The sequence below is a fragment of the Choloepus didactylus genome, chromosome 14, assembly GCF_015220235.1.
Source record: "Choloepus didactylus isolate mChoDid1 chromosome 14, mChoDid1.pri, whole genome shotgun sequence".
In the NCBI taxonomy this organism is placed as follows: domain Eukaryota; kingdom Metazoa; phylum Chordata; class Mammalia; order Pilosa; family Megalonychidae; genus Choloepus; species Choloepus didactylus.
Window position 1 is genome coordinate 69,230,790 of NC_051320.1, and position 13,277 is coordinate 69,244,066.

Consider the following 13,277-nt stretch of genomic DNA (forward strand, 5'->3'; position numbering starts at 1 on the left):
TGAATGTCACTTGGTTGTGTTTCTGTAAATATCATTAACTGTATTAAGTTTGGGGTTTAATTAAATAAAGTCTGCAAAAATTCAGAAAATTACAATAGTAATTTCATATTGAAATAAAATTATTTTCCCCTCAACGTCTACCAAGATATAACTTTATGTCATTCTAGAAGATCTATGGAGAAAAATTTTCATAGGTCTGCATTCAAAGAACTGCATTTTTTTCTAATAATGATATTCCTCAGAGTATCATTTTTTTATTTATACAAACAATAGAAAAAGTAAAAAAAAAGTTTGCAAATTAAGTAATGCTATGAGGATCATAAATATGTGGTATATGTAAATATAACCATCATCAATAATTAAACCTTTCAGTTTAACATAACATGGATACTTTCAATTTGTAAAAAAAAACGGTGCTTGAGAATGTTAGTTAAATTACCATTTAGCGTTTTGATACAAGTTCTTTTATTCTATATTTGCAAAATGCTTCAATTAGAGGGCTATTGAAAATTGTAAGTTAATTTTTAAATATTATTTGACAGTTATGTAAGTTAATTGCTGTCAGATTATATTATGTACATTGTATAGGTTGTTTGTCAACTTAATTTCAAACTAATAAAATTAATACTATTTTTTAAGATGGAGGTAAAACTTGAATTCAAGTTACGGTCACTTCTTAAAAACACAAATGTTTACAGAACATTTGCAAGATGGTTTCACATGTATTATCTTATTTGAAACTCACCATTATAAGAGATAAATTTGACCCACATTTTATAGAACAGGAAACTCAGGATAAGTTACATACTCAAAATGAGATAACTAATGGGTAGCAGAATTTGAATTCAAACTCATGTCTTTAAAATCCAAATCCCACAAATTTTCACTTACAATGTAAGAAGAAATTAATCATTTAAACTCTAATAAAGTGTCCTGATCAAGCTGATATACTATTTAACTGTGATTTTAAGTGACTAAATATTATTAACAGAATATCTAACTACCACTGTTTTAATTCATGAGGTTTTTATCTCCATACTATTACTTTTAAAATTTAAATTAAAATAAAATTCGACAAAGTAAACAATTAAATAAACAATTTAAAATATTACCTAAAATCTGATCCAATTCTTTTCCCATTTTCTGGTTCTCCTGGATCTGGACATAAATTGGAAGCTGTTTTAATACCTCCCTCATTTACTGTAACAGCAGAAAAAACAAACATACATATGATTAGAAAATCAAAAACTTTATCAATGTAAACATTTACATAAAATGTATTCTTGTATTTTATTATTATAACCAATTATAGAAAGCTAAAATGTGATTTTATTATTCCATAAAAAGGATAAAGCATTGTTTCTGTTTGTAGACCTATATGAAAAAGGTAAGATATTCATATTCAATGACATACTGAGTTCATTGACTTTATTCTGAAAATTAACACACTAATATGTACTTTATTTTTAATTACTATCAAACTGGAAAAGCTTTGGAAAGGTCATTCCTAGGGTATTAGTGATGTATTTTGGGTTAGTCATCAGTAATAAAGAGATCACCACCTGTTACGATAGCTACATAGGTCATTGCTTTTAAAGTTGTAGCAGAAAAATAATACTCTATGAAAAAGTTTCTTGGCACTTCTGTGTCTAGCATATAACAAAGCAGTGTAGCCTGTCAACGTTAAAGAAAAAACAAATTCAGATGGCTAACATGTCTTTGGATTATCATATAATGCTGAAAACAAAAACAATGGTTTTCCCTAAACCATTTTCATGACTTGTTTTATTTTGCCATTGTACATGTTTTCAGCAGTTTCTTCAGAACACATAGTTAATTAAAGATTCATTAATTTTGTCAATGAATATTATCACCCTAGACAACTGGGTGCCCAAGTTAGAATTTTTTTAATGGAAGATTAATAAACTAGATAGTTCTGAAATATCCAAGCTATGAAATTTTATCAATTCAATCTTATAGTGAACTGGAGAATAACTTGTATTGTTTTGCTCTTCATTAACTCATTTGCTCTTTTTCAGAACAGAATAGTGCCTGGGTAGATGCTCCAGAGAGGAAATAACCTAAAACATCCTACACTATTCCATGAAATCACCTGAGGAGTCTAAAGTCTAAAGATTTCTAGTTCCATCCTTAGATAATATAGGATGGAATCAGTTTTTATTTTTTTGCTTTTTTTTTTTTAAACCCTCAGGGTGATTCCACTGTAAAGTAAATGTTGAGAACCTTTGGATCCCAGCATCAGTTTGTTCAGATTAGTCAATGTGTTCAAACTGAGTAATCAGAATAGCAACACAGCTATCAGATGAAGGCCCAACAGTCATGGCCATATTTTCAATTACATACGAAAATTTGCATCTGTGTCAATCATTCTATAAAAATTACATTCCTAAATATCGCCAACAATATTCTTATTGCCAATTTTATTTCATGCTTTTCAATTCATATATAGCATAAGATATTTTTGCTTTTCTGGTACTCTTACTTGCTGTTTAATTCCTCTCTACCTTTCTGCTTTGTGGCCACTCTCTTGCTTTGATTCCACATAAAATGTACAAATTTAAAGGCACTGATGCACAATTCTCCATATTTACAATTTCCTCATCCCTTGATAACTATGTCTTTGCTAATGACTTCCAATCTATAGTTTTTCCATATCTTCCACATTTCTTTCATGCTCCTTCAATGGCCTATTGGGTAATTTCACCAAAGTTCCCATCATCATGTCCTGTGTGTGTTCAATTCAAACCTAATAACTTTGATGTGTTTGTGCCTCCATTATCACCCATCTCCAATCCATCCTGAATACTAGAGGAGAACTAAACTTTCTAAAACACAATTTTTATTACTGTCCAAATCTCCTGTGACTAGATTTTCTAGTTTGTTGATTGCATATCACTTTAGTTACGAAGCTGCAGCTATCACTCAAGCCCAACCTACTCTTCACTATTGCACTATTTTACTGGTCAGCCATACTCACTGTGTTTTCTCCTTTTTCTTCCACTTTAGCTATGAAATTCTATCTAAATTTCAAGATTTAGTTCAAATCTCATTTCTTCCAAAAGATAAGCTCTCATTTTTCCAAGTTAGTCTAACACTCCTTTTATATAAGTCGGAGTATTTTATTTGGACAATTTTACATTTAATTTTAAAATTGTTATTTTATTATGTTACAAATTAATATTTCACATACTTTAACCACATGTAAAAACAGATTATAAATTTGCTGTCGATAGGGAAAAACTTATAATAACTTTAACATACACACAATGCCTAGATAGGCGTTAATAACTTCCTAGTAAATATAACCTAGGTTTTCAATCGACAACAATGCCTTGTATATTTTGTCAATGAATGGAGAATATTCTCCGGGAAGCACCCTCTTCCCTCTCTCTTAAGGGCTTTGAAAATATTGTAGCATTTTTTTTTAATGTGACATTGTTATTGTGGTGTAGGAGAGGAAAAGAGGTAGAATGATTAGGCTTAACTATTTTATTATATTACAATAAGTAACACAGACTATAACAATATACAGTTGGGTCTGTGAATACATTTCTAGAAAATGAAACTAATAAAAATTCAATCTTTCCTGTTTCGCCACCATCATCTTTTCAAAAAGTGAGACTTGGTTAAATATTTTTGTATGAACTATAACAACAGCTAATACTTATATAATACTAAGTACATGTCAGGCACTATTCTATGTGCTTTACAACATCAACTCACTTAATCCTCACAACAATCTTAAAGATAGCTACTATTATTGTACATATTTTGTGGGTGAGAAAACTGAGGCACAGGAAGGTTAAGAAATATGCCCAAAATCATATTGCTGGTTAGTGCCAGAGTCTAGATTTAAACCCAGACAGTCTGATTCAAGAGACTGTGCACTTAAACCATAAACCCTATAGCCTCTCTAGAAAACTCAAGGCAAAAAATAATGTCATTAATTACAATTCAAAAGACTTTTCCAACCTTTTTATCTTAAAATGTAGAGCATATTTATTTATAATTCTCACCAATTTTGCATATTAAATCCCAGTTCCCATGATTTTAATCATCAAGATTATTTTAGACTATTTGGAATGAATAAACCAGTTTTTGTGGACATATGCAATAGAAGAAAGACTTCCCAATTTAAAATGTAAGGATAACAAGAGAACTCTGTATGATATATGCATTTAAAGTTCTTTAATTAAAAATATTTAAAATAAAAAACAAATTAGGAACAATTGAATAGTCTTTAAATTTCTCTGTTATTTAGATATTTCAGAATTACCCAGAACTAAGTGATGCCTAGACAGTCAAATCAAGTTGGTAATCATCCAATCAGCTGTTTTCATTATGCAATGTCAATTAGGCAATTGGACATATTTATCACTTTTACTTCTTTTAACTTGAACAGTAACTTGCAAAGTGGTAAGGACATGAGTTTTCCATAAAAGTTTAATTGCATGGGGCAGGGTTCTGCCCCTTGAAAAACAAGTATCATATATATGAGGGATGCCATTTTTGCTCTGGTCTTAAGGATATTTATAATTATAATTATTATAATAATTAATACATAATAATAATTATAATAATTATCATTATCACTGCAATTTGAGTTCTTTTCTCCACACATTAGTGAAGAAGAGAGGTGGGCAGAATAACATTAGAGTGTCTGTTTTATATGCTTATAAGATATGCTTTAGGCATCTCAATTACTTTATCATATTATCATATATTCTAGCTTGAAAAAAACTTAAAAATCAGCCAAACTCATTATATTATTGTTATTATAAATACGTTCTATAAGGCTTCTGATTTTATATAGCATATAACCTACTCTGACAATAAAAAACAGATTCTAACTAAAAGTCACCTCCAAATTACTTTAGCCAGCTGGTTGCATTGCTACATTTTTCAGATTTTTTATATTAGATGTTAAGCTTTTATTACCCCTTAGAAAATACAGAGCTTTAGGGTATTTTTCTAAACTCAAACATTGTGGAGACTGACAATGTGTTACTCTCTGCTAACATACTTTATATTTTACAAAGAATTGCTCTTAACTCATTTAGCTTCCCAACAAAATGTCAGCTCTGGAGGCTTACACTCTATTTTAGTTGCCCTTTTACCTTCTGAATTTAGCATGTGGTGTCATGATGGAGTAGTTCAAATGGAGTTGAGGAATGAATGGATAATATGAATCAATGCAATTATGGGTTTGAATAAGAGGAAAGAAGAAAAAAAGAATACATGTTGGGAAGCTCACAGTTTCTTTGTAATTCTACTTCAGTACTCTCAAAGAGCCTACTAGAAAAGCTGGTAAGGTTAGTAGTTCATTAAGTCCCTATTTAAAAAAATATATATAAAACTTGTTTTTATTTTTTAAATTAAAAAAAAAAAAACACCTATGATTTCTTATTTAGCAAACCTACTCTTTCTGATGAAGAACATCTGGAATGAGTAAGAGCTATTTTGACTTCCAGTGTTAAAGTTTTGAAAAAAATCTGAAGTTAGCCATTTAAAAAACCAAACTCTCCCCATTAATTCTGCTGCCTGCAGCTTCCTGGATATATTTTTAATTCATTTCTTAGTTAAACTTTAAAGGTGCCACCAGAGAAAGACATGTTTTCAGCAGTGTGTCTATTTCACATCCTCTACACTTATGCTCTCTTCTGGCAGTGCCTGTAACAGAATTGTTTTTCAAACAACACGAGATTTAAAAAATGTTTTCATTTGAAAGGTGAATATCAGATAATCATCATCTACCTTTTTAATTTTTTTCCCGTGTTAAATAAATATCAAATAAGATGAAAACCGGAATGCTTACTTGATAACAGATACATAATAACGATACTAAATTGAAACAATAACTCTGTTACAAACAACACTGACAGAATATATTTTTATTCTAGTTTATATATTTTAAGACTAGTTATTAAATATCTGAGAACAAAATGAAATTTAAAATATTTTTGATGTTATTTTTGGACTATGAAAAATGACATATTTTATTTTGTTTGAAGTAGAATTATATTTGAAAATAAAAATTAAAAAGCACAAGAATATTTTATCTTTTATATTCAATGCAGTGAATAAATGCAAAAAATGTTTTAAAATCATGAGGCAAATTATTAACTTTTTTGCTTCACAATTACCTTTTTTGCCTCACATTAACTTTTTTCTTTTTTTTTTTCTTCTCACATTAACTTTTGCCTGACAATATAAAAGCATGTATTCCTTAAAAAACATTTTTTTAAAATGCAGTTTTTTCTTCAGATACCCTCTTATGCCTAAATTCTCTCTCTTTCACCATCATGATATGTGTATAAGAACAAGGCAATATATCAACAATTACAGTGACATACATAATGCCTTGGTAAGTCCTAGATTTCTTAATGAGAAAAGTCTAAATTTCCCAGAACATCTGGGCACATCATAAATATGTACATAAAATCCTTTCCTGATGTAACTATAATGAATGATTATTGTTAAAGAAATAGTTTTATACTATCATAAAGTTATATGTTTTTTCAGTAAATGATTTGGAATTGAAGAAAATTCCAACAATGCTGATGCTGAAAAATATAGGTTTGTGGAGGAATAAAAATTAATAACATATATGTCATTTATAGTAACTTCTCTCTTATTTACTGTCTAAATGTCGTTTTAAAAGAAGCCCAGTGATATGTTATTCTTTCAAAGTTTCTAAAATGTATATATGTATATGGACAGCGAGGTAGGGAATTTCTTCAAAGAGCTGTCAATTTATAACCCCAAAATGCACAACTTTCCAAAATAAAATGTTTTATGTTCAATGATGAACAATGATGTAACTCAGGGATTCATAATGTAAGATTCATGGTTGGACTTTAGATTGTCTGTAAACCCCTTAATTCATAAGCAATGTTGTGTATTTCACCAATATATAAAGAAGAGTATTTCTAGCCATTGTTTAATTAGATTTTCACAGTGAATAACAAAAAAATAAATAAAAACTCAATTTAAAAAGACTATTGACTTAAAGTATTTGGATAAATTAACTCAAAGTAAGAATACTTTTTATCATTAAAAGCTGTTATTTTAAAAAAGTTCTCTTTAGAAAAACAGCATTCATGCTGAAATTTAAATATATTTAAACAAAAATTACCAAAAGAAACCACCAATTTTATGAATTTAAGTTATTTTTACCTCACCTCCTGGAATTACAAAACTAGAGTATCCTCAACACACAAGTTCAAAAGAGTTTGTTACATTTTGAAAGATGAAAAAAAAATTAACAGAAACAATCTGAGTTTGAGAGCTTACCACATTAATCCATTAAACTCAATGTACATTTAAATACAATTAAATACTGAGTAATAATCATGCAAGTTATATAGATATGAATGCAGTTAATTTGGTCAATATACAAACATTTTGATAAAACACACACAACACAGACACCACAATCTTCACTCTTGCACTAGAGAAAGTAACAAAAAGGAGTACACTCACAGAGAGAAAACTTGTTGCTGTTGTCTTTCCCTGGAAACAATTTAAATCCTCTAGATTTAAAATCTATGGCCTTTTTCACTAGTTAAGAAAACAAACAAAAACATGTATCAGGAAATACAATTTTAAAATGAAATTCAAGTTAACAAATTTTGTTAGCATGGAATAATGCAAGTTAAAAAAGCTGCTTTCTGAAGCCTGATGATATTGGGTACGCAGCGGAAAATTAAAAAGAAAAAAAAAGCAATAAAATCACTCAATAGTATAGTATACTATGCAGTCTATCAGAATTTTGCATATTTTATAGGGAGAAGTCTGCACATACATATTTAAATACTATCCACATTTTTGCATAAAAGCAAAATAATAAGAGTATTTTATAAACCACTAGAATAATCAAATTTAAATGGACTAAATTAAACTTAGAAAAAAAATGCAGGGCATTAGATCAGTGGGAAGAATTTAATGGACTTGGTTTTAAAATTAAATATATGTATTTTTAAGAATTTAGCCTAATTGAAATATTGGGACATTTTTAAGAAAATGGTTTAATTAGAAAAACTTAAAATACATTTCAATATTTCCATATGTAATTTCCTTTCATTATCATTTTTTGAAATTATGATTAATGTTAGTCCATTTTATACAAAATGTATGAAAGTGAGTTGCAACTAATTGGAGTCTATCTAAAATAACCTGGTACTATTTTTGCTCTTCTAATATTAAAAATCAGTATCATGAAGTTAGCATATTTCATTGTGCTCTATATTAAAACAGATACAACTGGAGAGTCTAAGTAAAAACAATTAGATAAATATAAATTCAATAATGTAGCTTAGGAATCATTAAAAAAAAACTTGAAACATTTTAGAAATATTTTCTTCACTTAATCTACATTAAGGAAAATAATGTTTCCTTTCAAGTGCAAATTATTTGATTAACTACAATTATCATGAATTTTTAAAAAGTGATAATTCACAAGACTATTTAAATCTTTGACACCAAATAAAGTGAAGAAAATATATTTAATTGGAAATTCACTAAAAAATCCATTTTAAAGTGTTAGGCAGTGTGACAATGAGTTATTTAAATTTCAGTTATTTCCTGAAAATAAAAGTATAAACAAGAATGCAAGGGAGATACTTAATTTCTGCAAGTGAATTATAACTTTTTTTTACATATTTCTTTTTTATCAGGTTTATAGTTAAGAAAGACCACTTGAAAGTTATTATTCAATGAAGTCTTGTTCATGCTTTGTGTTTGATAAAAGCAAAACTGATTTTTTTGGTTAGATATTTAAAAATTATCCCTTTTCTAATTTTGAATTGCCATTCTGCCCTATTAGTTCAAATTATGGATGTTTTATTTGATTTGAAACATTCTAAGAAGATTTTTTCTTTTTTGGTTGTTAATACCTCCAAAAAAAACAGAGACAGGATTTGATGCTTTACTGGAATATAAGATTATGAACTATGATGTCTAACTATGTATGAAAAAAAAGAGGAAGATGTTCATTGGACACACACTTTGACTTTCTAAGTATTACAAATGAGCCTGGTGGTTTTAACACAAATCTACAATTACAAAAGAATAAAGAAAAATAAATGAAAATATTGTAAACCTAAAGGACAAAATTTCAGAGCAAAGAAGAAAATTCCATGGGTTGAGGAGATCAATGCTATAAGTAATGCGTCACTAAGAATAAATGATGCTTAAAACTACAAGAGCTGTGTGTTTGGGTGTTTGAGACATGCATGTGTGTATGTATGTTGTTGATGCAGGTTTTTGTGCATCCTTCCCTCTAAACTTGATTATTTGGTTGGTTGAAGTCAGGGGCAATGCCTTAAGATAAAATAAGTAAATGACTCTAGCTAAGAAAGTGTTACCTTGGAACAAGGAGTTTAAATGGTTATTAATTAATGCTCATTTCCTGGTTCTAAACAGATGTGTTATTATTTTTTTTCCTTTTTAAGCACCTGTATATCATCTAAAATTGAGAAAAGAAACATCAATATTTTTAAAGGTAAGCATAATAATTTCAATACAGATTCAGAGAACGGAAGATTGGGAGATACCCATTTTAAGAGATAAAAAAGGAGTAAATTGAAATTGTTATAAAACGTAAATTCACAAAAACTTTAAAATATGTTAAACAGTAAATGATATTTTATGTAGTTTTATAATTGAAATAAATTATATTTTTTGTGTTTGATAAAAGCAAAACTGATTTTTTTGGTTAGATATTTAAAAATTATCCCTTTTCTAATTTTGAAAAGGGATAATAAATAGAACACATATTGCATCTCTCTTCAAACGTAACTTGCAAAGAAGAATACTGCAAGTGCCAATTGTAAGACCCTGCTCTAAACCATATATCAATGAAATGTCAATATCAAAATATACGTCACAAAGATAAAAATTTTACTTTATATTAAAGGCATATGCATTAAAACCCAACATGACATCAAGCACTGAATACTTCTTGTGACCATATTTAACTTAAAACTCTAACTTGACCTTTATAGCATGTGTATTTCAGTAATAGGAATGTAAAATTTATTTTATTATTAATAAATAAATAATTTATTAATTACGAGTCAAACTTAAAAGTATGTTCTGCTCTTTTATTACAAGTTAAGATACTATTAAAGGATAGTGTGTTACTTATGACAATTCCCTCCACTGCACAGTGAACTTCTCAAAGGCAGGGAACATATCATTCATGTGATAATACTTGTACAACTATATGAGTCAATGAATAAATGAAATACTGTGAATTCTGTGTTATTTAACTAAAGGCATTTTGTTGGGAAAATCTCCCCACTTAATCATAAATTAGGAAGTCAGAGTAATAGAAAGTCGCAATGAAGCATTTTCATAAGTAAAGGCTGACCGTCTTTAAATACATAACTGTGTATGTTCTAATAATTTTAGAAACCATTAAATTTAAGAACTGTGGGCATATAATCACAGATCTATTTCCTTTGTCTCCATTTGCTGTTCACCTGCTAAAGAATTTTTGTTCATTTTTATTAAATTTTTTTAGTTAATAGTGTTTTTTTTTCCTTTTTAGTTCAATGGGAATATTTTTAAACAGAGGAAATGTTTGGCAGAAAAGATACTAGACCAACAATCAAATTGACCTTTGATTAGTTATAAGCCCTGGGCACTGGGAAACCACTTGGTTTCTGTAATCCTCTTTAGATTAGTTTTAAATCACTGTAGTAGATCATTTCTATGGTTGCTTCCAGATGAATTATTGTTCTGTTATATTCAAATTCAATTTGATTATAAATTCATTTAAAATCTTACAAAAAGACAATGATATTGATTAAATGTTACTCACACTTTAACTTCCATGTTAATTAGCTAAAGTCACATATTTGAAATTATTTCAATTACAATGCCTATTATAAAAATAAACTATATATGCACATATATGAATAACAAGCTTGGTTTTGAGTCAAATAGCAACATGTTTTTTTTGAACAGGTGACATCTGACTTTGTTTTTATGCTAGAGAATCTGTCAGTTTAACATGAAAACATGGAATCAGAGGAAGTAAACAGTTGAGGGAAGGCTGTATACTTAGTTTTGGGTGCTGTTAGGAAACGATTCATACTTCACAATTATGATAGAGAGAATTCAATCATCAGTTGATGTTTGGAAAAGATGGCCTTTAAGTGGTCCTTCTATCACTGAGCTTCTATAACTTAAAGTCATAAAACCACTTCAGGCTTCAGGTTCCTTATTTGAAAATCTGTGGGCTCTTCATCATAATGTCAAAAGTCAATATCTATAATTTATGATTCTATTTCATTCATATGTATATACAGTAAAAATTTTGTAATTTTGAAGAACATTTATTTTTGACAAAGAAAAAAGATATATTTAGTATTAGTGAGTAGCAGGTTGTGTTCAACTGGAAAAAATTACTTTAAAATTTATAGGGGCTCTTGAAAAGATTAGTGACTTTAATGTCATCAAAACATTGCAAAACCTCTCATGATCTACTTAGATAATATTCTAACACAATAATGAAGATAAAATGAATAGAATATTGTTATTTTGTACTTATCTTAATCTTCCAAGCTTGTAGAATTTATTTTTATAATGAAATATCTTTGTGTCAGTGGCTATACGATAAATATGTGATTAAATCAAGTATGAAAATCCTTTTGCAAGAGAAAATAATTTCTCTTGCACAAGTAAGTCCTTTGTCTCTTTTTTATTTCTTTTTCAGTTTATTTTTGCTGCACTTTAACTTTTTATGAAGCATATAGTATTCTTTTGTGCTATATTTGATATCATGACACCAGGATACATAATTCTTACATATTATTTAGAATTAATTAATTATAATCTTATCTTTCTCTTATAGTCAATAGATGAACTATAACAATAATAAATGATTTCCTTGAGTTTTTTCTTGGAAATTCAAAAATAATGTGTGTGTGTGTATATATGTGTATGTTTGATTTTGGGAATATGATACATACCACTATTGACAGTAGATTAACTTACATGGGTATTAAGAATGAATAATATTTAAAAAAAAGTCAGTGGACTAGGTATTAGGAGCTCTTTCTTCCAGTCTGATAAGACCTGGGGCCTAGATGGTTAACTTGTCTACTCAGTTCTAAGAGGTTCATTCATTTAATCTTAACTATTTAAGAGTAGAATTTGAACCAAAGGAAGAAGGAAAGACTAATGTAACCAAAATTCTCAAGCGTATCCCAGAAGTTAAAATATGTTTAGAAGTTATAAGAGTATCTAAGTTCACTAAGAGGATAAATTTTGCTTGTTTAAAGGTATGTAGTGGCTTCATTTGCCAGGCCTAAAAACATTAGAATTTAACATTTTTTCCCTACATTTTGTACTAGTCGAGCAAAGCCCTTCAGAACATACTGAGCATTGAGGCTGCTAATTGGTGATTCCTTTCCTATCATCCTTAGAAGAAGAAAGATCAAGAATTTGTGCAGAAGCCAGAGTAAAAGCTAGACAGTATTCCTGACATGTCTGCTTTATCATCTTTCATATCAGATTTACTGCTGGATTAATATTACACACCACTGAGAAAAGAATATTTGCCTTATAATTGTTTCTATAGCGCAATTAAACATGTTTAGAGGTATGCTGAAACTAGATCTTATTTCTGGATTATATAGGAAAAAAATGGCATAATAATATACTATTAAGTGGCTTATGAATATACAAAGTCTTTGATTTCAAAATATGTTCTAAATAAATGAAGATAAACTTTGTTTAAAGAGAAATAACACTGACCACCCTTCATGAGAAAAGTTGTGATACAACTAAATAAATTCAAAAGCACAGAAAAATTCATTTATACATATCTACATACCAGTAATAAATTAGAACTGAAATATTTTAAATTTTATAATGATAAAAATGGACCAATCAATTTCTTAAGAAATACTACATGTTCAATTTTATAATTACTTGAAGTCTTAATGTACTCTCCCAAAAATCACTGGAGATGAGTAATATAGTTCAGATACCCCAATATTTTTTAGAAACTAAATTCCTATTACTGTTCCATACTACTTTGTGACCAGCACTTATTCCTGAATGCACAATGTATAATTATAAAATTTGTGTGTAGCCCAAATTTTTAATTAAAATAAAATTGATAATTACCTATTGTGTTGTAGTACTTATATTCTACAATAAATTACAGGGCCTAGCACATACTAAGAGTTATTTTTATTATTGTTAGTTATTTTTATTATTGTTATTACTGGTTATAATTTTAT

At 28.5% G+C, this 13,277-nt stretch overlaps 1 protein-coding gene across 7 annotated transcripts in view; it reads right to left on the reverse strand.

Moving 5' to 3' along the window:
• Window positions 1-13,277, reverse strand: part of CSMD3 (CUB and Sushi multiple domains 3) — a 1,408,207-nt gene that overhangs the window by 807,684 nt on the left and 587,246 nt on the right. For 4 of the 7 annotated variants that reach the window (XM_037802756.1, XM_037802755.1, XM_037802753.1 and 1 more), the window contains 2 exons: window positions 7,504-7,581; window positions 1,113-1,200 (listed from right to left, as the gene is read on the reverse strand). In XM_037802756.1, coding sequence (XP_037658684.1) covers window positions 1,113-1,200; window positions 7,504-7,581 — 166 coding nt within the window. The remainder of the gene's footprint in view (window positions 1-1,112; window positions 1,201-7,503; window positions 7,582-13,277) is intronic. The other 3 variants (XM_037802758.1, XM_037802757.1, XM_037802754.1) reach the window with 1 other exon arrangement.